The sequence below is a fragment of the Poecilia reticulata genome, linkage group LG13 (genome assembly GCF_000633615.1).
Source record: "Poecilia reticulata strain Guanapo linkage group LG13, Guppy_female_1.0+MT, whole genome shotgun sequence".
Taxonomy (NCBI): Eukaryota; Metazoa; Chordata; class Actinopteri; order Cyprinodontiformes; family Poeciliidae; genus Poecilia; species Poecilia reticulata.
The window spans coordinates 31826638-31850309 of NC_024343.1; the positions used below are offsets into that span (position 1 = coordinate 31826638).

At 38.4% G+C, this 23672-nt stretch overlaps 1 protein-coding gene across 9 annotated transcripts in view; it reads left to right on the forward strand.

Moving 5' to 3' along the window:
* Positions 1-23223, forward strand: part of mark4b (MAP/microtubule affinity-regulating kinase 4b) — a 60908-nt gene extending 37685 nt beyond the window's left edge. For 2 of the 9 annotated variants that reach the window (XM_008426598.1, XM_008426595.2), the window contains exons 6-19: positions 552-622; positions 1153-1209; positions 2306-2542; positions 2617-2736; positions 3809-3908; positions 4218-4327; positions 5037-5226; positions 6464-6684; positions 7568-7671; positions 12709-12981; positions 15057-15139; positions 19178-19222; positions 20077-20116; positions 21478-23223. In XM_008426598.1, the coding sequence (XP_008424820.1) occupies positions 552-622; positions 1153-1209; positions 2306-2542; positions 2617-2736; positions 3809-3908; positions 4218-4327; positions 5037-5226; positions 6464-6684; positions 7568-7671; positions 12709-12981; positions 15057-15139; positions 19178-19222; positions 20077-20116; positions 21478-21826 (2000 nt within the window). In that variant the 3' untranslated portion in view covers positions 21827-23223. Of the gene's footprint in view, positions 1-551; positions 623-1152; positions 1210-2305; positions 2543-2616; positions 2737-3808; positions 3909-4217; positions 4328-5036; positions 5227-6463; positions 6685-7567; positions 7672-12708; positions 12982-15056; positions 15140-19177; positions 19223-20076; positions 20117-21477 lie in introns of those variants that run through there. The other 7 variants (XM_008426602.2, XM_008426599.2, XM_008426603.2 and 4 more) reach the window with 7 other exon arrangements.
* The last annotated feature ends 449 nt before the right edge of the window (positions 23224-23672 follow it).

Genomic DNA, 23672 nt, shown 5'->3' on the forward strand with positions numbered 1-23672 from the left:
GTTTCACCAGTTCATCAGTTCACCAGTTCATCAGTTCAAATAGTTCATCAGTGAAAGCATCATACTGGGGGACTGTTTTACTCTGTGAGGTATTTTGCAAAAAGGGAACAGAATGTTTAAGGCAGGGAAGATTAAAAACTCACATTAAAACTGGTTTTGAAGTGACATTTTAAAGACGTGTTTTTAAAATGTTTCAACCATTTTGAAGAAAATTTGTGGATTATTCATGAAGTTTGGATTTCTGGTTCAGAAACCAGCAGATTTATATAAAACGTAACATTTTCTGCTAAGAAATGGGGTCGAATTTCCCACCACAATGAGCCGAGTGTCTCTTTATATCCGAGACTGAATGTATAGTCTGTCAACAAATACATAATTTATTTTAAAAAGAGTCACTGATATTTAATAAGAGATCCACCTGGCAGATCCACTTTCGTCTTAATATGCCAAACCCTAGTATTGAATGAGGATGCACTTTCTTTTAAAGAGGGTGCACTTTCTTTTTTCTCCACGGTGACAGTTTGAGTGTTTTGTTTTTAATGTTTCTGCAGGCGAAGTGTTCGACTACCTCGTGGCTCACGGCAGAATGAAAGAGAAAGAGGCCAGAGCCAAATTCAGACAGGTCAGTTCAGCAGCAAACCGCGGTCTGCATCCGTTTCTGGTTAAGGTGGAGCTGAACTCTGCATTTCAATGTTCCTGATGCAGAAAGACTGAAAAAACACACGAGTTCTGCACTTATACGTCTGGATAACAGAAGATTGAGTGTGGAAAACGTTTAGATTTTTGAAGACTTTGTTCCTTATTCAGCTCCAAGTCTTAGAGAGCGGAAGGCCTCCTTACCATCACCCTAATCTTTATCTCTGATCAGATTTAAGTCAGGACTTAGTAACATTAACATTACTACTTCCTATCAAAATAATAAACCGTTACTATTGTTGTTTTTTTATTTGGACGTTTTTAAAATCCAAATTTGTTGATGTTTTATATTAAAATTGTGAGAATATAAATCAGAATCAGCTTTATTAGCCAAGTGTTTTTTTTATCAATCGAAAAGAGTCAATAAAAATGACATTTTGAACTGGAAAATCTGCAGCCATCGTTTCACGTTTTATTGATTTATTTGTGCTAAATGAGCTTCTTGTTTCTCTTCAGATTGTTTCTGCTGTTCACTACTGTCACCAGAAGAATATTGTTCACAGAGACTTGAAGGTCAGTTTAATGTCTTTTGTGATTTTTGAGTTTATGTGTGACTTAATTGGGATTTTTATTTATTCATTTTTTTACTCGATACATTGATAACAGTCAGTATGATCAGCTCAAGTAAGGCTGAGACAGCAGAAGTAAGAAATAATTCCTGCAGGAAATTGAAAATGTGCAATAAACTCAATTACACATTAGTTTGAAAAAGATCAGCAATTTGTTGATTTTGTGTTCATTTCAGCGATTCTGGAATTACGACAAACTGGAGGGGCTGCTTGGTGTAATCTGGCATTATACAGATAAAAACCAGTTTGACTTGACTGATAAAATAATATTTAAGCACACGGCTGCTTTCCTGCAGGCCTCATGTGTCTCTCTAGAATCTAGACGGCCACATAGATAGTCATGGTCAGCCAGATTTGGCTCCCAGGCCAAGTATTAGAAATATTTGAAAGAAATTTTGCGATATTTGAGTTTATGTGTGAGGTAATTGTGACTTTTTTTGTACTTGCTATATTGAAGTAAGGCTCAGGTAGCAGAAGTGAGAAACACTGCCACCTGCATGTGGAAAATTTGCAATAAACTCACAGTTCACACAGTTTATGCAATTGTGGAATTACAAAAAACTGGAGGGACTGATTGATATAATCTGACAGTATACAGATAAAAACTGCTTTAATTTGACTGATAGAATAATATTTAGGCACGCAGGTGTTTTCTTGAAGGCTTTATTAATGTGTCTCTCTAATCCAGTGTTTCCTCAACCCTGGTCCTCAGGCCCCCCTGTCCTGCATGTTTTCGGTATTTCCCTTCTGCCACACACCTGAATTGTATCTCTGGGTGGTTAACAGGCTTCTGCAGTGCTTGACGGTCATACAATCATTTGATTCAGCTGTTCTGGAATAGAGGCACATCTAAAACATGCAGAGCAGAGGGGCCTGAGGACCAGGGTTGATAAACACTGCTCTAGAGTCTAGAGGGACACGTAAAGCATTATGGTGGGCCGGACTTGGCCCCCTGGCCTTCAGTTTGACACATGTTCTCTACGTTAGCCTAAGCTAACAAAGTGAGGATTGGGACGTTCCGTCTCTGTTGTGTCCTGCAGGCGGAGAACCTGCTGCTCGACGCCGACTCCAACATTAAAATTGCCGACTTCGGCTTCAGCAACGAGTTCACTGAAGGCAACAAGCTGGACACCTTCTGCGGGTCGCCGCCGTACGCCGCGCCGGAGCTTTTCCAGGGGAAGAAGTACGACGGCCCAGAGGTGGACATCTGGAGCCTGGGCGTCATCCTGTACACGCTGGTCAGCGGGTCGCTGCCGTTCGACGGCCAGAACCTGAAGGTACGTCCAAACTTTACATCTAGAGGATAAACGCCTAAATTCATGGAGTCTCATGTTTACGTTTCTATGCTCAGGAGCTTCGGGAGCGGGTTTTACGAGGGAAGTACCGCGTCCCCTTCTACATGTCCACAGACTGTGAGGGGATCCTGCGCCGCTTCCTGGTCCTGAACCCCGCCAAGCGCTGCTCCCTGGAGGTAAACAGGAAACTGTGATCAAGTTTATTTGTACTTCAGCAACAAGGCAGTTAAAAATGTCTGACATCATAAAAACATGAAAATGCAAAGTCATAGAACTGAAACATCACAATCAAATTGAAGCAAATTGGTCCAGTCAGCAGGCAGAGAGAGAGGGGTGCACATACTTTAGCTTTCTCCAACTCCGGGGGGGCAAACTCATCTTATTATGGGCCATTTCAACATCATGAATGTTCTCAAAGGGCAGCTTTATTTCATATTTACGGCTGTCAACATTAACACGTTAGAGCTTGTAGTTAATACGAAAATTTTAACGTGTTAATATTACATAATGCAACTTATTTTGCCCAAAGAGCCCCTCTCCAGAGTAGTGTTAGCTAGTTCGCAGCAGTGCATTATGGGCAACGAACAGCAGTGGAAGATGAAAGTTTTACACAACAAAAGTTGAACATTTTCACTGTATTTGAGCTTCTGTGTAACATAAATTGTGACTTTTGTCTTACTCACTATGTTAATCAGTCAATATTACTGTCTCGGCTTTACTTGACATCAAGTAAGGTTAAGGCAGCAGAAGTGAGAAATACTGCCACCTGCAGGTTGGAGGTTGAATGAAGAGTTTCTAAATTATAGTTTAAAACAGAATGGCTTCCTTTAAACCTTCCTGAATATAAAAACCTGGAAAACTGAGAATCTTCAGACATGTTTGTTTTGGGACAATAAAAAATGTATGAAAATGTGCAGTTAATGGCGGTTGTTGATGTGGGCGGTTGCCCAGGGCGTCATCAGAAAGGGGCTTAGGCTTCTGTAAGCCTAACACTCAACATCTTAGTTTCTTTAAGTCAAAGTCATCTTCATTTTGGCAACCAAGAACCAGAAAGTAAAATTTATCTGTCAGTTATACCCTGAACAAGTTTGCTAGTACCTGTGCACATGTTTAGTGGAGTAAATTTCCCTTAGTTGCTGTTCGGTACTGGGAGAAATTATTACCTGCTTTCTGCTGGAGTGGCGTAGAAGGAGGGGCTTATTTATTTATTTATTTTAATTAAACCCTTTTTCTCTGTCTGGCCATCAGCAAATAATGAAAGATAAGTGGATTAACGTTGGTTACGAAGGCGCCGAGCTGAAGCCCCACGTTGAGCCTGAGGAGGACTTCAGCGACAGCGGCCGCATCGGTGAGATGAGTTTTACTTTTATTAGCCTTGCTGTCGCAACTTTCAGGTGATAAAATGGGCTTTTGCACAGCCAGGTTGTTTTTAATGTTTAAACCTTCTGGAAATGTATCTCAGTAGATGTTTTTATTACAAAGCAGCTGAGAAACATTTTGAAACGGAAAGTGAGGAGGGAACCTGAGACCGAGAAGGAAGTTTTGATTTTCATCTTTCATTTTGTTGTTTTTTTTTTGCTGATTGAGAGACTTTGGTTGCAGCGTTAATGAAGAAATGCATCTTCAGAGATTTATTTCTGTTTCTGATTTCTTGCAGATGTGATCGTAGGGATGGGATTCGACAGAGAGGAGGTTCGAGAGTCGCTGGTAAAACACAAATACAACGAGATCACTGCCATGTACCTGCTGCTGGGACGCAAGACAGAGGTGGAGTGTTTCTCTGTTCTTTGACTAATCAGTAAAATATATTAACACAATTAGCGGATTATTTTAATTACAGACATGATGGCTTTTCTTAAAATTTAGTTTGTTTTGGAGGGAAAATGTATTTAAATCTACTTGAAACTTGACTTAGTTTGTATTTAACTTTTTAACAAATAGATTTAAGTTTTATTCTGTGCATTTTATGTACTGTAAATATGTTTAACTAGCTCCTAGATTCTCTGCTGTAAAGACAATCAAACATTAATGTTTCCTTTTTAATAGTTGGAGTAGTTTGTCAAGTGAATTTTTATATTTATTATTTTCATCCCTGGTAAAACAAGAAAAATAAATAAGTTTAATATAGAAAGCTATAGTGAGCTGATTCATTCAGAATTAAATAATTACTGTTATTAACAAATGATTAATAAATACTCCATTAAATAAATTAATGTCCCTATGGAAAAAAAAAAGAAAAAATACTTATTTTTAAACTTATTTTTTTAATCAGTTTTATTTATTTCCTAATGGTGTTTTGTGACAATTTTATTTCACTTATATTTCATACATGTTCTTGTATTCAAATGAGGGGGAGGAGAAAAGTTTAACAAGAGAAATTATGAAATGAATACAAAGGCAGCGTTTCTATGGTTACATGACCTGCACCTGCTGTAATGAAGATCATCCGCGCTCATGTTGTCGTTTCGCCTTTCAGACGGACGGCGCCGAGTCTCGGTCGGCCAGCAGCCTGAGTCTGGCTCGCGTCCGGCCCAGCGCCATCACCAACGGGATGAGCAAACACTCCACCTCCTCTTCCTCGTCCGGAGCTCAGTCTTCCTCCTCCGGTCACAAGCCTCAGCGCAGCGCCTCGACGTACCACCGCCAGAGACGACACTCCGACTTCTGTAAGCCCAACACTCAACATCTTAGTTTCTATAAGTCAAAGTCATCTTCATCATGAATGTTTTCAAAAAACAGTTGATAAACTGTCTGAGCACTTCTTAAAATTGAATATTGAATATCTTGTTAACGTTGATCAGTCCCCAAATTTTTCATTGATTTTGTGATTTTTTTCACAATCTAAAAAAATGAGTGATTGTAGTAATAATTAAAACATATTCTCAAGAAATGTAGTGATATTTGAACTGTAATTGTGGTTTGTTTTTTCTTGTCATGTTGGTCGCAGTCAGTGTGTCGGCCTCGGTCTTACTTGGTGTCAGGAAAGGCAGAGGCCTCTGGGTCAGATATGAGAAATATTTGCAAGAATTGTTTTTGATATTTGAGCTTATCTATGATGACAATTGTGGCTTTTTTTACTCATCATGTTGATCGCAGTCGATACGACTGCCGAGGCAGCAGAAGTAGGAAATACTGCCACCTGCAGGTTGGAGTTGGTCATTTAAAAACAATGTCTGAAGATCCATCCATCCATTTTCCTGACACCCTTGTCCCTCAGTGGGGTCAGGAGGTGCTGGTTCATCTCCAGCTAGCGTACCGGGCGAGAGGCGGGGTCACCCTGGACAGGTTGCCAGGCTGTCGCAGGGCAACACAGAGACACACAGGACAAACAACCATGCACACACACACACACACACACACTTAGGGGCAATTTGGAGAGACCAATTAACCTGACAGTCATGTTTTTGGACTGTGGGAGGAAACCAGAGTACCCGGAGAAAACCCACCATGCACAGGGAGAACATGCAAACTCCATGCAGAAAGACCCCAGGCCGGGAATCGAACCCAGAACCTTCTTGCTGCAAGGCAACAGCTCTACCAACTGCACCACTGTGCAGCCCATGTCTGAAGATGTTGGTGTAAAATTTGCAATAAACTCTCAATTGTACTTTAGCTTGAAGAAGTGCAGCGATCTGTTGATTTTTGCCTGAATCTCCACAATCACAAAAAAAAAAAAACCCTATAAGGACTGATTGTTACAATTTGGCACCATTTAGATAAAAACTGTTTCTATTTGATTGATAAAATAATATTTAAGGACTCAGCTGTTATCTTGAATTCTCTCTGGAGGCCAGAGGGCCACATAATAAGTCATGGCGTGCCGGATTTGGCCCCTGCGCCTCGAGTTTGAATGTGTCTTAAGGTGATATTTGTAGGTAAACTGTTTCGGTTTTCCTCCGTTAGGCGGTCCAGCTGCTCCGGGGTCGGCTCACCCCAAACGGAGCCCCAGCGGCGTGGGCGAGACGGCGGTCCTCAAAGAAGAGCGGCTCTCCGTACGCAAGCCGAGCGGCTCCACTGTGGGCTCCCGTAGCATCCCAACCCCGTCCAGTCCCATGGTTAGCTCCGCCCACAACCCCAATAAAGCAGAGATCCCCGACAGACGCAAGGAGGTCAATTCGACTGTGGTAAGACCTCATAATCCAGTTTCCCCAGATTACAGCAGATCAACAGAAAAAAACAACTATTTTAGATTTACTAATTTAATTTATTAATTTTGAATATATATCAGTTTAGCCTTAGATTAAATCCTGGGTATTTTGCACAGCAGAGGTTTGCAACCATCAGACTAGAAAGCAGCAGCCTCCAGATTCTCAGATAAACTCTAAGGAGATATTTCCTGGCTTTGATTAATCGGATTAATCAGGTTAATTGATTTGTTATAAAACCCACATGAGCGGATGGGTGAATTTCTTTAGGTATCTGATACTGAAAAGGTATCTTTGGTAAGCTCTGCTGATCTCATCAATAACCATTAGAACTAGAGCTGAAACGATTAATCGTGTTTATTTAAATAATTGTCAACCAATTCAGTAACTGATTAATCGCTAAATGGAGCATATAGGCTGCTGAGAAAACAACACAATCAGAGCAGTAATTAAACCAAAACTGTAAAAAAATATACACTGCTCAAAAAAAATAAAGGGAACACTTAAACACTTAAGTGAACACTTAAGTGTTCCCTTTATTTTTTTGAGCAGTGTATATGTTTTGGACTTAAGATTAAAAAAACCTTGGGCCTTTTTTAATCTTAGCTTTACTGTTAAAATAAAATCTCCCATTAAGCTCCTTTTTTGCCACCCAATTATCACAGGTCAGCCGTGCACTGTATTGATGTTTGTCCTGCAGAAAGAGCGAAACATTTCTGCTTCAGTAAATAAATGAAAAATATGCAGAATTTCTAATTGATTAATAGTCAGAATGATTGATTACTGAAATAATCATTAGTTGTTGCCAGACCTAACAGGCTCATATTTGTGAAATGTTGTTTTTGTTTATACTTTGCTCCAGAATAACATCCCTGCCAGTGCCATGACTCGCAGGAACACGTACGTGTGCACGGACCGGTCCGGCGCCGACAGACCATCGCTACTGCAAAACGGCAAAGAAAACAGGTAAAACCTTCGGCCTCCCGGTGCGTTCACTGATTCTCTCTGGGTTCTCCAGCTTCCTCCTGCTGTTCAAACATTCAGTGAATTCTGCAAGACTCCATTTTTATCCTGGATTTCGTTTTGTCTGTTAAACTCCGTTTGCGTTTTCTGGACATTTGGTCGTCTGTGTCCGTACTAAACTGAGCTTGGGGTAATTTTTTTTTACTGAGATATCCAAGTTCCAACCATTTTAGCTCATGGGTGTCCAAGGTACGGTGCAGGGGCCGTTTGTGGACAAGGACTGACTTTGTGCGGCAACCAACTGCAATTAGAAAATGTTATGAGTTTGACCTGTCCAGCACACTTGCTTAATGCCGATGGAGAGTTTTTATTTGTCATGAGGGTAAAAATCATTAACAACGTAATTTTCTAATAATGAAAAAATGTAAAGTACAGCACAAAATATCTGTATTTTCATAAACAAGCTTTTATAATAAGTAGAACCATGTTGATCCAGAGAATTTCACTGAAAAGCCGACTTTGCTGCACCCAAATCAGCTTTTATCCAATTAATTAAACTTGTCTAAATACTGGCAGGAGTTTTGGAAGAATGTGACCCAGATCCAGTTCTTATTCTGAAAATAAATTTGTTCAATCTAAATTCCTACAAAAAAAAAATTAATTAGAAGTACTGTACTGTTTTTTTCTTTTATTTTGTCCACTTTCTGTCTTGAGAGCTTAAATTTCTGACTTGTTGAACTACTAAAGGATTAACTTATCTTAATTGATTACAGACTCTGCAATAAAACTTTAATTCAGTCCCTTCACTATAATAAAATGACAGAGTTCACCTAATTATATTTATAGCTCATATTTTTAGCTGAGTCATGTTCCCCATTGCTGCAGTGCTGAGTGAATTTTGAGTTTAGCTGTAAGATTAGTGTTTATAAGTCATATTTAGAGGAGGATGATCTTCCTCCCATGTCTCTTTCTGATAGCGGTGGGAGGAATAGAAGATCACTTTAAGAGAACATTTTTGAGTTTTTCTGTCTTTCTTCCTCCACCACTTGCTGTTGGATTCGGGTATTACACAGAAACCACAGGCTTTTTGTCTTGGTTTTACGATTCATCGGGTGATGTTGGAGGAAGCGTGACAGAAAGAGGAAATGTGAAGGGAAAGGAGTCGACGTGTCCTGACGTGACCCTCCTGCTGTCCCAGAGACCTCGTCGATGTGACGCCGTGCCACATGGCTCGACGGGCCCGTCACGCGCCTCACATCCTCAGTGGCACATTCAGACCGGAGACGGATACTTTCAGAGCTAAAAATGTTCATCTTCATTTGTGCAGTGGAAAAAAAACATATTATTTACAATAAAAACTGTGCAAATAACTGCAGAAATACTGATGATTGATAGATTAATCTAGGGCTGAAACGATTCCTCGAGTGATTCGAGTACCTCGATTATTAAAATTCCTTGAGGAAAATTGACCTGCCTCGAAGCTTCGTTAATTTATGTTTTATCATTTAGCGCACCGTGTTTCAGCCGGAACATTATTTGCGTTGCGCGGAGCTCTGACTTCCGCCTCTGAGTTGTTGACGGAAGCTACGTGTTAGCGGCATAACGTCCAATCTTCAAGTTCGGCCCGCGGGGATTTTACTGATTGGTGATAATTCCGGGTTTTCATCGTTTTTGTGGGACCAATAAACATCCTTAAAATGACCGGCGCGATGCCGGGAGTTCGGCAGCCTTTCTGCTCCGGAGCTGCTGGTTGAACGGCGGGAAGAAGCTGAGGAGGATTTCTACAGGTGAGCGGAGAGACTGAACACGGCGGGCGTCTGAGGGTTGATGCTTACAGGGTAAGAGCAGCTTTACGGACGAACCGCACAATAAACTTATATCATCCCGGTCTGAACAAACGGGAGGCGGAACATGGCTGGTAGATGAGTTTCTGAACGGAGGAGCGGTAAATATCCCGTGTTGCTCCCCCGGTCTACAAAAAGTAACTTGTAGGGAAGCACAAAGGTGGAAAAAATAGACTGATGTTGATATCCGATAGTAACACTGGTGTTATGGAAGATTTACCAATATTTTATTTCATAATTGTTTTTATCCGATTACTCGATTAATCGTAAGAAAAATCTATAGATTACTCGATTACTAAAATAATCGTTTACAACAGCCCTAGATTAATCAGATAAAAACATTGCAACATCCTGCATTCAGTTATCCAATAAAACATTTTATACAACATGAAAAAAATAAAAATAATTCCTTTTTAAAATAAGAAAAATATTTAATTGTCTAAAATTCAACAACAGCATTCCTTTAGTGAACTGTTGGTCATTTGCAGCAAAAGATGCATCAGCTGCTCTTGTCACAATAATACATTTTGCTGGACGATAAATTGTCCCAGAAGTTTTTACGATAAACGATAATATTGTTTTGAGAGCATTTTCAAGTAATGGCAAAAGATTCTCAAAGATGCTATGCCAATAAACACCTTTAAATTCTAATGAGCATTTAACACTGCAACTTTAAGACATTTTAAAATAAATAAACAAAACAACTAAATGAAGTCTCTGTAAACAAAATTGTACTTAAAAATGGATAGTTGAGACCAAAACACCAGACTTAAAACTTATATTATCCAGTTTTTGGTTGAAAAAAATGGAGTGAAATTACTGAATTTGTTTTAATTTATTGTTTGATTAATTGATTTAATTTGACAGGCCTAGCATCTGCAGGAAAAAATATTTCCAACGTCAACATGTGAATAGCTCCGACCTTTCTGCTTGACTTTACATTAATACAGTGTTGGGTTGACCTGTTGATTATTTTTGGGATTAACAGATTAATAATTGGATAAAAAATGTGTTTAATAAGAAATTATTATAACAGAATTTAAACCAGGTGAAGCTGAAACTGCCACTAGAGAAGTTCTGAAGATATTTACGGACAAAGATTTTCTTTCTTATCTGAATATGTTCTTTCAGTAAATTGCCCTTTTTTGAGTCTGTGGATGCCAGTTTCTAAATTAGTTGACAATTATTTAAATAAACGATTAATCGTGATTAATCATTTCATCCCTAGCTGAAGCAGAAAGTTTGACTCTTTCTGCAGGGCGAACCGTGAATTTGCTGTAGGGCTGATCTGTAATAACTGGACGGCAGCAAAGATACTTAATAAGAGATTTTAAACAGAATTTGAACCAAGTGAAGGAGTCACTGAGGAGTTCTGGGTAAAGGAGTTACTGGTTAAATGCAAAATATGTATATTTTTATTTGGAGTCTGTAAACTTCAGTTAACAATCAATTGCTAAATTAGTTGACAATTATTTCAATGAATGGTTAATCACGATTAATTGTTTCAGCCCTGACTCTGATGGTTGTTTATGTCGTCAGCAGGGCTTGCCACAACATTTCTGTGCAGTGGAAGCAACAAAAAGGAATTTATCCATCAACCCGTGTGGTTTTCATGACGACTCAGTGATTCCTGTCTGCCTTGGTTCTCTTCATAAGCCAGCTCCATGTGTTTCTCATTGCCTCACATTTGTCTCAGACTTTTTGTTCCAGCTGTTCAGAATACAACTAAGCACAACTGAAGGGCAACTTTGGACTCAAAAGAGAGGAAAGGTCAGATTTATGCCTCATGTGATGTCACCAGATGAAGTGAAACTTTTATTTTTTAGAAAAGATAAACTTCATCACCATTCAGCTTCAATTTCCATCAAAATAGACAAGCAAGATGGAAAACTAGCAGTTATAAGTTAAATTATATCAGCTTTCAGTCGACGCGTCTCCTTTAAATCAGCCGCCATGTTAGTTTTCTGCAGCTTTATTTTCCCTTTGTGCTTGTTGGTCATCACCAGCCGGCGTTTCATTGACGTTAAACGATTTTGCTCTGCAGCGGCTGCTCTTATTCTTAACTCGTCTAATGGGTCTGGACTCTGTGTGAGGGTGTTATCTAGAGCGTTATGAAAAGCAGCCTGAGGCCACCAATGAGCCACGCCTTGTGCGTGTGCGTGTGCGTGTGCGTGTGCGTGTGCGTGTGCGTGTGCGTGTGCGTGTGTGTGTGTGTGTGTGTGTGTGTGTGTGTGTGTGTGTGTGTGTGTGTGTGTGTGTGCGTGCGTGCGTGTGTGTGATAAAGTGTAAAGTGTTGACTGACGGAAAGGAAATTAGATGTGAATAAACATCTAAAGCAAGAAATTATGACTATTATGGAACCTTATTTTCTACATATCTTGTTTTTTGTTATTATTAATAATCATTTTTATTTACTTCTCTTTTAACTCAGATACCACACAGTCAGACTTAATTAGCTCTGCCTTTATGTTGAGGCGTTCTGTTTATGTTCATGCTTTCTGAACATTTTGATGACAGCTGCCTTTGTCAACGACTGCTGCATATTTCATGACATTTAATTAAGTAGTTTGTATTTTTTTAATATAAAACACTCAATTTCTGATCATTAGCTAGAGGGGGTGGAGCTGAAATGTGCTGCACAAAAAAACTTGGCTGATTGATTTAAAGGAACTCAGTGTTTCAGCAGTTTTGCAGTTTTCTGGAAATTTGTTCCAGATCCAACACATTCTTTAGAGTTGCTTTTGAGCCATAACAACTGGAACATTGACCTACATACTTGATGTGTAGTTGGTTGATGATTTTGACCAAATGTAATGTTTATTGCTTGTTTCATAGTTGATGACTGGCTTCATGGTGTAAAACCATCTTACCAGAACCAAACATAGAGAAGCAACATTCAGTTTCTATGCACCACAAATCTGGAACGAACTTCCAGGAAACTGCAAAACAGCCAAAAAAATTATTTCTATTAAATCTAGACTAAAAACTCACCTCTTTAGAGTTGCTTTTGAAACACAACAACTGGAACATTGACTAACATATTTGATGTGTATTTGCTTGATGATTTTGACTAAATGTAATGTTTATTTCTTGCTGTATGTGTGATGTCATACAGTCACCAGTTAATTGTAATGTTAACTGTATGATGTTTTTATGCTGAAAAGCATTTTGAACCGCCTGCTCTTGTTTCTTGCAGCACCTTATCCCACCGCCTGCCACCGGCCTCGCCCTCCTCCCACAGCATCGCCGGCGCCTCCGGCGTCTCGTCCGCCACGCCGTCATCCCGTCTCTCCAGAGGATCCACGGTGAGGAGCACTTTCCATGGGGGTCAGATCAGAGACCGCCGGCCTCCGTCTCACGCCCCACCGGCGTCCCCAACGCTGTCTCACGATGCGAGCCCGCTGCCCCACGTCAGGAGCCGGGCCCCATCCAACCTGCTCAGCAAGATCACCTCCAAGCTGACCCGCAAGTAAGAGGAGACGCTGAGGTTCAAAGTAGAAAACATTAGGTAGAGCGTCTGATTTTAGAGTAACCTCTTCAGACCTGATGTCCACTGGAATGGACAGGACGTGTTTCTGGATTTAAATCAATGAAAAAATAGGAATTTTGTCATTTGAATGATTCTAGTTTCTTATTTACCAATATTGGTCATTGGCATCACACAGTACACTGCAAAAACACAAAACTTTACCAATTATTTTTGGTCTAGTTTCTAGTGCAAAATAGAAATGAATTGGCTCAAAAATTAAAATAAATATAAACATTAAGGCAGATTTCATACTAGTGTTGGTTTTGTTTAAATAAAAATTAACTTGTTCAATTTATTAGTATGCAGGTAAAGGAGAATGAATTCGCAATATGATTTTTTGTAGTTTTTTTAATGGTCCCTGAAGACTTTCATCTTGGGGATTTTGGCCCTCAGTGCAAAAAGTTTGGACACCATTGTGCTAAGTCAGTAATTCATTAATATTGATGAAAAATTACTATTTCCATTGGAAGATTATTTCACTAAAAACATGGGAAAAATATCTGGTTATAAGTGAAATAATCTGCCAATGGAGCAAGAACCTTTTCATCAATAATTATTGACTTAAAATAAGCTGCTATTTCTTACTGAAACGTTATTTTTGTTAGTTTTGTCTTGTTTCAAGTGTTCTATGATATTAGCACTAGAAATTAGACCAGAACTAGGTGGAAAGATTTTTGAGTTTTTGCAGTGTACGAGCATTGATCTGAAACTAGCAAAGAGGAGGAAGTTTCACCATCAGAAATGGAAGTTTAAATTCATGGCATCCCCTTGAAATTGCTCTTGTAATTTTAAATACTTACAATGATAGCATTTGAAGTTATTTTGAAAATATTTTTTATCATTAAATTTCAGGATTTTTGTCAGAGTTGAGTGTCCATCTCAGTGGACTCAGGACTGCGGTATATTAGCCAATATTTAGTGTCATTGTGTAAAGATAAAAGTATTTGCAAGCATTTTACAACTTGTTTGTGGTTTCACAATTTGTTTATTTTATCTCACATTTTATTTTTATGAGTTTATGAGCATAAATGCGGACTTTCTTGAACTGCTTGTAATTTTGTCATATTTTTTTCATGCTGAAGCAGAGAAAATTTGTTTTTTTTGTGTGTGTTTTTGCTCTGTTGATAGAAATGAAGCCTGAAGGGGTTAAAATGAACTCTTTTCAGAATCATTTATATTTTAACAGTTGAATTTTGTTCATTATTTCTGCAGTAACAGCACTTTTTGTTAGTTGAGTTTATTTATAAACCTCAACACAAAGGTCATGCAGCTAACTTGTTGCCTCTTTCAGCCCTTTCCTTAACCAGTACTAACCTACCAGCCTTCCTTTAAACCAGAACAAGTCAAATTCTGCCCACATTAATGCCAGACCTGGGTCTAATAACAGTATAGCATATCTTAAATATGTAACCTGCTCAAACTGTCGATTCCATCTTGATCTAAATGCAGAAAAATGCATCTAATTGAATGAATGAAATATTAGGATTTAACAGTGTGTAGTAAAATGTGCAAAAGCCTTGAATTTAAATAATCTTTACTCCTGAGATGGTTTGAAACAATCATACAAATTTATTTTTATTTGATAGAAAAACAAGTTTATTTGAAACAAGCAAATTTATTTTTGTAATTTCAATTTGCACAATTGTACTGATATCCCATAATTCATGTAAACTGTGACATGGGTAAAAATTGATAAAACATTTTTATTTCTATCACCTAGAAACAGTTTGACCCAGGTCTGCAGCTCAGATTGACTTACTGTATGTTTCTTATGGTCTGTTGTTCTTGGCTGCTTATTGTTGCTTTATCTGTTTGATTTCTTTAACAACTTTGGCCTTTTCTTACCAATCACACCTGCCAATCTTCTGCCCTTTCTTTGCATTTTGTTTAAATTGTATTCTTCTACCTTTGCTTCCTACTCTGTCATTCTTTTATCCCTTTCACTTTGCTTTTCTCTCTTTCTTTCTGCCTCTAACCTCCCGTTCCTCTCATCTTCTCTTCCTCTTGCCTCGCAGGGTCACTCTTGACCCTTCTAAACGTCCGAGCTCAAACAAGTCCGTGTCGGGCTGCACCCTCCCGCAGGGGACAAAAACAGTTAGTAAGTTTTCCTTTCCCATGTTTTCTGGCTGCATCTGTCTGTCTGCCTGCCCCACCCTCCAGTGCCTCCGTTGTCCTCCCTCCTCCCTCCATCCGCTGTCCGTCGCAGCTTGGGGTTCAGTAGTGCAAACCTTCCTGCTGCTTTACATGCAGGAAGTGCAATCCCTGCTTTAGTTTAGCTAAAGCTAGTTCTGAGCGATTGAAATCTTTCCAATAATTGAAGATTTAATTTTTTGGAAAATTAGGGTGTTTATTTCACCAATGCACTCATTGGGTTACCATAGTTTCCTAGGGCGGCCATCTTTTTTGACAAGCATAGGGGTGGGCAATATGGACTTATAATTTTACCACAATATTTTGTGTTAATTTTGTGATAAGGACAAAAATGATGATGAAAAACAATTTATTACTTCTCTTTTTAGGTAACTGTATGACTGTGACTGCATGGAGCAGCACAAACACAAATATTGTTTTGGGGAAAACATTCCCATTTGATATCTGCTTCCTCTGGGCGCCACTTTCTTAAAGAAGTGTGATTTATTTCACTAAACTGCAAAAATTAGTTGCATATTTTCAAATTTACTAATCTTTACTGATGCTCTAGTTTAACAGACAGTGGAGAAAATGGTAAAAATAACATTTACAATGTCAGTTTCTTAAATTTTTTAACATCATTAATTGAATACTTTTTAAAATATATAATCAACAGTTATTTTGTTGTGCTGTGGTATTTCCAAGCAGTGCTGTTGCTTCTCAGTGTTTATTCAGTCATGTTTCTTTATGTTGTTAATCTTTGGAAATGTTCATTAATCCCAGCTTATTCACCTTTAATGTGACTCAGTGTTTGAGTTCTTCATGCTGCGTTCAAGGCACGCTCTTGACTTTTCATTTCTGTTTTTTTTTCTGAGGAAACTTGATTTTTAGTTGTTTCTTTTTGTAGAACAGCTTCATCTCAGAGCAGTCCGTCTGTCTCTGTGTCTCTCTGTCTGTCTGCCTGCGTCTCCGCTGGCTTGACATCACGCTGCGCTGAAATGCTGCTTGAGCTGCAGCATTACAAGAAAATGCTGCAGCCATCAGCTTGCAAGAAAAAAAACCTAGTACAGTAATGTTTTTTTTTTTTTACATGGGTTGGGTTTCTTTCTGACTAAGTTATGGATTTAAATGTTGAGTCAGAACAGACTTAGATGTATGAAGTTGATCAGGAGACAGAAACAACTGAACTGTTCTTGTCTTAGTCATAGAAATGACATCATGTGTTTAGATATTGCCAGGGAAACCACAGGGACGATTACCAACTTACCAAGAGAATTTCAAAGTGGAGCTTGATCACAGATAAATTGTGCTGTGACCTTTTTATTCTGATTTATTTATTCTATTTTGTCAGTTTTTCCTTTATTTTTCTTATTGTTCTTCTTAATTTCCTTCATTTTTTACCCTATTTTCCTTTATTTTTCCTTTTTCCAAATACTCTTCTTTTTGTTTCAATTTTTTCTTTATTTCTTTTGCTCTTTTTTCTTTTATTTTCCCCTTATTTCCCTTTTTCTTTCTTCTTTTTTCCTTTTTTTTTTATTTTCTCTTTTTCCATATTCTTTCACCATTTTTTTCTTGTGTTCCCTGTTTTATCCCTTGTTTTCCTTTTTATTCCCCTCTTTTTTCCAAATGTGGCGTCAACTAGATGAATAATATTTGCAGAGTTTCTTTTTCTAAAAGCCCCAATAACTCAATAAAATGACTGTTTTCTGGAGCCTTTAGCCATGTGTGCCTCAGTGGGGAAGTGAGAGGAAGCATTTGCGTCTGCAGGTCTTCAGCCTTGAACCTGTGACATTTAAAGCGTGCAGCACATGTCTGCGCTCTCTGCAGCAGCAGATGCTTGTAAGAGTCGTCTGAGTCTGTTGCAGTCATCCTGACTTACTGACCCGGCATCACTGCTGCTTTAAATCAGGATTAGTTGCATAACCAGGATTTATCCTTCTGTTAAACACGGATCACACACACCTCTTCCTTAAGACACATGAGGCTGTCTGGTGACACCATTAGCTTCTCCGTCTCTCTTTGTTCTTCCTTTTCTACTTTTTTATTTCACTTGATAGAGGCCACTTTTGTTACAACTTGCTTGTACTTTCTTTTTGACCACTTAGAAGACAGATCTAGCATTTTGTTTTCATTTTTAGGGTAATAGTGAACATAAATGAATCTTTTCAAATAAAAAGCAATAATCTTCTGATTTCCATTATCTTGATGTTAAAGGTTGTAGAAAATCTTCCCTGTTTATTTTCTGCAGTTATTTAGATTACAGTTTTTGATCATTGATTATTTAGGCAGAGAGAGTCTTCATGAACACATCAGCTGGGTTTTATTTTGATTTAGTGACACAATGCAGAGACGAGGCAGTTGTTGCTGTTATAAGAAAATAGCTGATAAAAAAAGAAAAATCTTTGTGCCAACTAACTTTAAAAAATACAAATTTAATTTAAGAAAATTAAGCAAACATTTGCACCATCTAGTGATCACATATGGAAAGTGAAGGCTTGTTTGTAACTTGCTTATTTTCTTTTTTTAATCTGTAAAGTTAACACTGGTTAAAAAAAGGATTTTCTAAAGAACTTAAGCTTGAAGAAATATTTATAGTTATATATTTATATTTTATCATCATAATACAATGGTGCATACTTTTTTCTTTTATCACACTGTTAAACACCAAATTTATTCAGTCTATTTGTCAGATAAAATCTCTTTTCAGATTTTTACTATTTAGATTCATGGTTGATTAATTTCCAGCCAACATCTCTTCATGCACATTCTCTAGCTTGCATTTCGATCCATATTAGGACTTTGTATTTACTTCAATAGATACTTAATTATCTGAATTTGGACATTTTGTTCAGGGAGTGACTTATAACAAACAAAAGAAAAAATAATCAACATCAAAACGCACTTAACCATAGACAACGTAAAGACAGAAACAACAACTTCCGCTCTAGTTCATTGCTTCTGTGCATGCTACTTAATTATGTGGCAATTTATGAAAATGTAATTGATTTAAGCATGTTCTCATTTAATCCTACTAAGATGACTTCTACTCATCTTAGTATCTGCATTTATGCCTAACCCTAACCCCACCTGTTACCTGACCTAACACAGGGGTCTGCAACCTGCGGCTCTTTGAACGTCCCACATTGACTCTTAATAGCTTTTGTTAAAAAAATTACACAAAATCAGTCTATGTTTTTAAAAACATAGACTGAAGGAAGTAACACAAAAACCTTTGAAGAAGACACTGAGCGCAACTTCCTTCTTGTAAATAAATGTTAATAAAAATGGAGTAGCGTCAGAGCGGTTGTAGGAGTTCTCTTTTGTCTTTGACTAAAGACCACAAGTCATTTCTCCTGCTAGCGCTGGATTAGCTTGTTTGTTTTCATTGTATTTACCCAGAATGCCCTGTGCTTTAGTCTGCTTCCTGCTTTTGGAGCGGTCTCCGGTCCAATTGGCATCATTTGACATTTGTAGCTCTAAAAGAGATTTATGTGGCCTTTCTCCGAACAAAAGGGCTCTTTAGGTTGCATAGGTTGCAGGCCCCTTGTCTAACCCAACCTTAACCAAAACTTAATTTACATTCTTCCTCTAAACTGAACCCCTTACAAGCGAAATAGGGGGCTACCACAGTAGCACCAACCTTTGGTCCCCATAGACATAAAGGTCTTCAGGGAGCCGGTGAATGTATTGGGCAGTTGGCCCAATATGTAGCAAAAACAAGCATATACACACACACAGACACGCTCGCGCACGCACACGCACTGACTGTTTGATGATATCCCTTTGTTACAGTATAAACTCCATCCCACTCCACCCAAACTTCTCACCTGCTTCATGTTGTTGTTTCATCTGGTGTTTCAGAGCAGCGGAGGGTTCTGATGATCCATCTGTGCTTTAAGGGTCCCAGTTGTTCTCCGTTATAGAGGAAGTTTAGAGGACATTTGTGTGTGCTGAATTGATAATATTTGGTTGATTCCTAATGGATCGTTTTGTTCTTCTTCTTGAGGGTCACAGACCAACCTGAGAGAATCAGCAGATCTCCGGTCACAAGGTGAGTACAGTGAATCTCGTCCGTCTTGCAGATAATTGTTAAAATCTTCATGTTTGACATAGATTTGGGAAAAGTTGGTTTCCAGTTGAAAATCTAACAAGCTGCGTTTCCAATGCAAATGTGCTCAAACCTTTTGTGGGAATTCTGCTAAGTTTTAAGAAACAGAATTTCACAATTGCAGTGTTTCCATTACATGAGAAAAGTAATTAAAATAATATTTGAATAAGTTTATTTATGTGACAAATCATTGAAAAAGCATCATCCTCCAACTGCTTCCTGTTTTCTTCTTCATCTTTGTGTTTTACACCAGTTGTAACATCCGGTTGTTGATCATGTGACCTGTGATGCACAAAAAGGTGTTGCCTTTAGTTTTGCAAAATAAACCAATTTCTATACGGCCAAGAAAAATCCCACCTTATCCTCTTTCCTTTTTTCCCTTTTCTTTCCTTCTTTTTTCCTTTTATTCTTTATGCCAGATTTTGCTTTCCCCCCCATTTCCCCCCTTTTTTCTTTTCTTTTTTAGCATTTTTCTCTTTTTCTGTTTTATTCTGTTTCCCATTTTCCCCCTTAATTGTTTTTGTAAGTTTTCACTTTTTTTTCTCAAATCCCTTTTCTCCTACTATCCTGCTTTTCTTTTTCCGTTTTCCTTTTTTTATTTTCCCTTTTCATTTTTCCTCTTTCCTTTCTCTGACATTTTCCAGTTTTTTCCTTGTTTCTCTTTGTAATTGAGGTATTCATTCCTGTGAGATCCTGCTCACAGGAATCCAGCAGGATTACATCTGTTACATGTTTCCTGCACATCTGTGGCTGGTAGTTTGTAGTTTCTTACTGAAGCTGTCATTTGCTCCTCTCAGCCTCAGCTGCTCCAGCCCAGTCTCCGGGTAAAAGCAGCAGGTAAAACAGTGGCAGGTCAATGTAATCTATGCAGACTGTGAAGTAGAGCGTGTTGTGATAATTCCTGCAGGTAGAACTAAGATAAATGTTTACATCCTATTTGCACCTTAGAAGGGTTTTAAAATGTGTGGGTTTTTTGATTTTAGTGCTTTGTAGATGAACTGTTGTGAATTTGTTTATTTATTTTATCTTGATGTTCTGATGGGTATAAACTGTGATTACATCACAGTTGCAGGTCACATTTGTCTACTTTTTTTTCAATTGTAAAGTGAGAAATATGCAATACAACTTAACCGAGAAGCTATCTGATTGGTCAGAGGGTAAAAATGTAAACAAACAGCAGCAATATTGTTGTTTAATAAGTTTACACACACAATACTTTTTAAAGCACCTTTTCATTTCCTTCCTTTTCCTTTAGCCATTCTTCTTTCCTTTGCAGATAATGTATTTGTAGACTTTAATTGATAGTCTGGCATTTTTATATGAAAAACATACAGAAACAAATCAACATTTGACATTTTTTCCTGTCAAACAAGTTTCTTTTTCACTTAAATTGTTCAGATCACGTAAAAAATAGGAAAGTCAAACAAAACCTGATGTTTTAACAGGAGTGTTTCTCTAAATACTTTATATTTATTATTTTATATTTAAGTGAATAATTATTTTTGTTTCTGCGCACCTTAAAAGTCTTAAATTCGTGTATCTAAAATTAAGGCCTTAAATAATTTTTTTAATTAATTAATTTTTTTAATGTAAGTTGGCCTTAATAATGTTACTTTTTCAGACATTCATTACTTAAGTGACTCAACCCAGTTGAGGCTATTTCTAACTAGTTGTTTATATACTTTTGCTAGCTAGCCACTGTATGCGCTGTACAATGGCTGCTGGAAAATACGTGCGGGAAAATAAGTGTTTTGTTGTAGACTTACCATCCAGAAACCACTTGCTGCATTCTCGTTGGCTGTGCTGGAGGCTCCGCTTCTTCTTTTCAAACCTGTACGGTTGTATAATTGCGCATCTGTTTGAAGCCATTTTGAAGTTCAAGTGTAAACTTTGAGTTTGGGGGGGCGTGGTCAGCTGCAGCTTCTTTGGATTTAAAGTGAGAGAGACCCTAAAACAGCTCAAAATAGGCAGAACTGAGTAGAGAAAAATCTCATTATCTAAGAGGGATTTTGGGCAAAAACATGTTTTGTTTAGAACTATCTTAACATGTTCAAGGAAGAATAAAAGGCCACCTTTAAATTTAAGACGCCGTCCATAGGAAACTGGACAATCTGATTTAAATTTTTTTTCTTCTTTCTTCCCGTTTTTTCAACCATACATTCTTTCCCATCTCTTTAAATTTCTTTCCCCTCTACTAGTCGCCATCTATCTGGGCATCAAAAAGCGGCCGAGCCCCGGACCCCCCGATGCGGATGGGATGTGAGGGTCCGGAGCCCCCGGGACCCGGCCGAGGTGGTTCTGGCCCTGCGGGAGGCGGCGCAGGGCTGCGGCTGCCAGGTCCACTTGGCCGGCCCGTTCCTCCTGTCCTGCACCCATGGCGCGGCCGGAGCCCGCGTGGCCTTTGAGGCCGAGGTCTGCCAGCTGCCCAACGGGCCGGGCCAGAGCGGCGTGAAGTTCAGGCGCCTGTGGGGGGCGCCATTGGCCTTCAGAGACATCGCCGCCAAGGTGTCAAAGGAGCTGGAGCTCCGAGGTGAGGCGGGTAGGTGACAGACTGACACCTCCAGGAAAACACCCGCAGCTCCCAGACTCCTCCCACTCACAGCCAGACGGACTAAAGATGGCCCTTTGACCTCCGACCCCCCCTGAGCTCACACATACACAGCTTGAGGCCATAGAGTTGGACTTTCTTTTTTGCTCAGATTTAACTTCAGGTTGCTGAGAATGACGGAAAACGTGTTGCTGTTTCTGTCGCTTGTCATCATTCCTTTTTAAAGAGCTGCTATTTAAATGTTTTTTTAATTATTTTCCTGTGTAATAAGTTCATTTTTTTTGCTTAGTGCTTTTAAAATAGGAGGAAATTGACGACTGTTAATATTGGAAGCAGATGTCACAGAGGAAACCTCCGGCCACTAGGGGGAGACATGCAGAAATGCAGGGACTGCCAACAGACTAACTGGAGCGTAGTTACGTTTCCTCTGTCTGGATACCTGCTGAAAAGTTTGCTCCACCATTTTGTCATGGTAAAAAGTAAGTACACCCTCCTACAGCTATAAAGTTTGCCATATAAGGACATAATGACAATGTTTTGGACTTTCAAATTGTCATTATTTATTAAACGAATAGGAAGCCAAGATAAAGAAAACATTGTAAGGGTGTATTTAGTGCATTTAGTTTTTCCATACACATCTTTCCATTGGGGTTTCATTTAGTTTGATGTATGTTTACTGTCATTCAATCTTTAGTGTGATTCTCTAAACTTGAGGTTTGATACAAATATTTTTGAATCTAATAAACATCAAATCACTTTATTTTGTCTTGTTACTTATAACTCTAGAATTAAAGGAGGGTGTACTTTCTTTTTATCGTAGTTGGCAAGTGAGCAAAACTGCCAAGTTTAAAAAAATATATAATAATTAAATTAATTGAGCTCCTTCCCAACACTAAGCTTCAGTTAATAATGAAACTGTTTTTTTTTTGTTTGTTTTTTTTACATCATCATTATTATGAATTACTTTTACTGCACCAATATAATTCAACATGGAAATAATTTGAAAGAGATGCCAGAGATTTGGATCAAACATCCAAATCTCACTTTGATGTAACAACTAAGATGCAAAAGATTCTCCATTTTGTTTTATTTTAGGTACTTTATTGCTCATCTGTAAGAAGATCTACCAATGTTTGTAGAGTTTCTCTGATTTCTGGTTTCCGTCAGCGTCTGAAAATGTCAAGCTGTGATTTAGAGGCTATTTGTTCGACTTTCTGTTTGTTTACTGCTCTGCCTCATCGCCCCAAAATGTTCTCAGACTAATCCATGCTTCAAGACCACTGATTACTTAAATCCAACGTACCGCCGGCTGAGACACCAGAAACGACCGACTTGCAGTCCTGCATGTCTCCTAGGATATAATGTGTGACACGAAATAAAAACCTTCAACCTCTGATATTTTTTATTCTTTCCTTTTTATGCACATTTGGAGAAGATGCATAAACTTTGTTTTCCTTCACATGTAACATTAAATCAGAATAAATAATAATTTGGGAAATCATACAAAGACAGACTAGAAAGTATATTTTAACGTAGAACCTCATTGTAAAATCTAAATTAAATTAGCCATACCAGGAAGAACTCCACAAGTCTGGTTCACTCTTTTAGCTTACACATAATGTAAGCAGTTTTGCTAACGCTAGAGCTCTTTAACATGGCATTTAGCAGAAGCTAATGCTAACCGATATACCAACAAGGTTTTATAAAATGCTATAGCAAAATGGCATTTAGTGGAAGTTGATGCTAAAATACTATGCTAACATGGTATTTAGCAGGAGCTAATGCGCTATTCCAACATGGTATTTAGTGAAAGCTAATGCTAATGCACCATATGCTACTATGCAG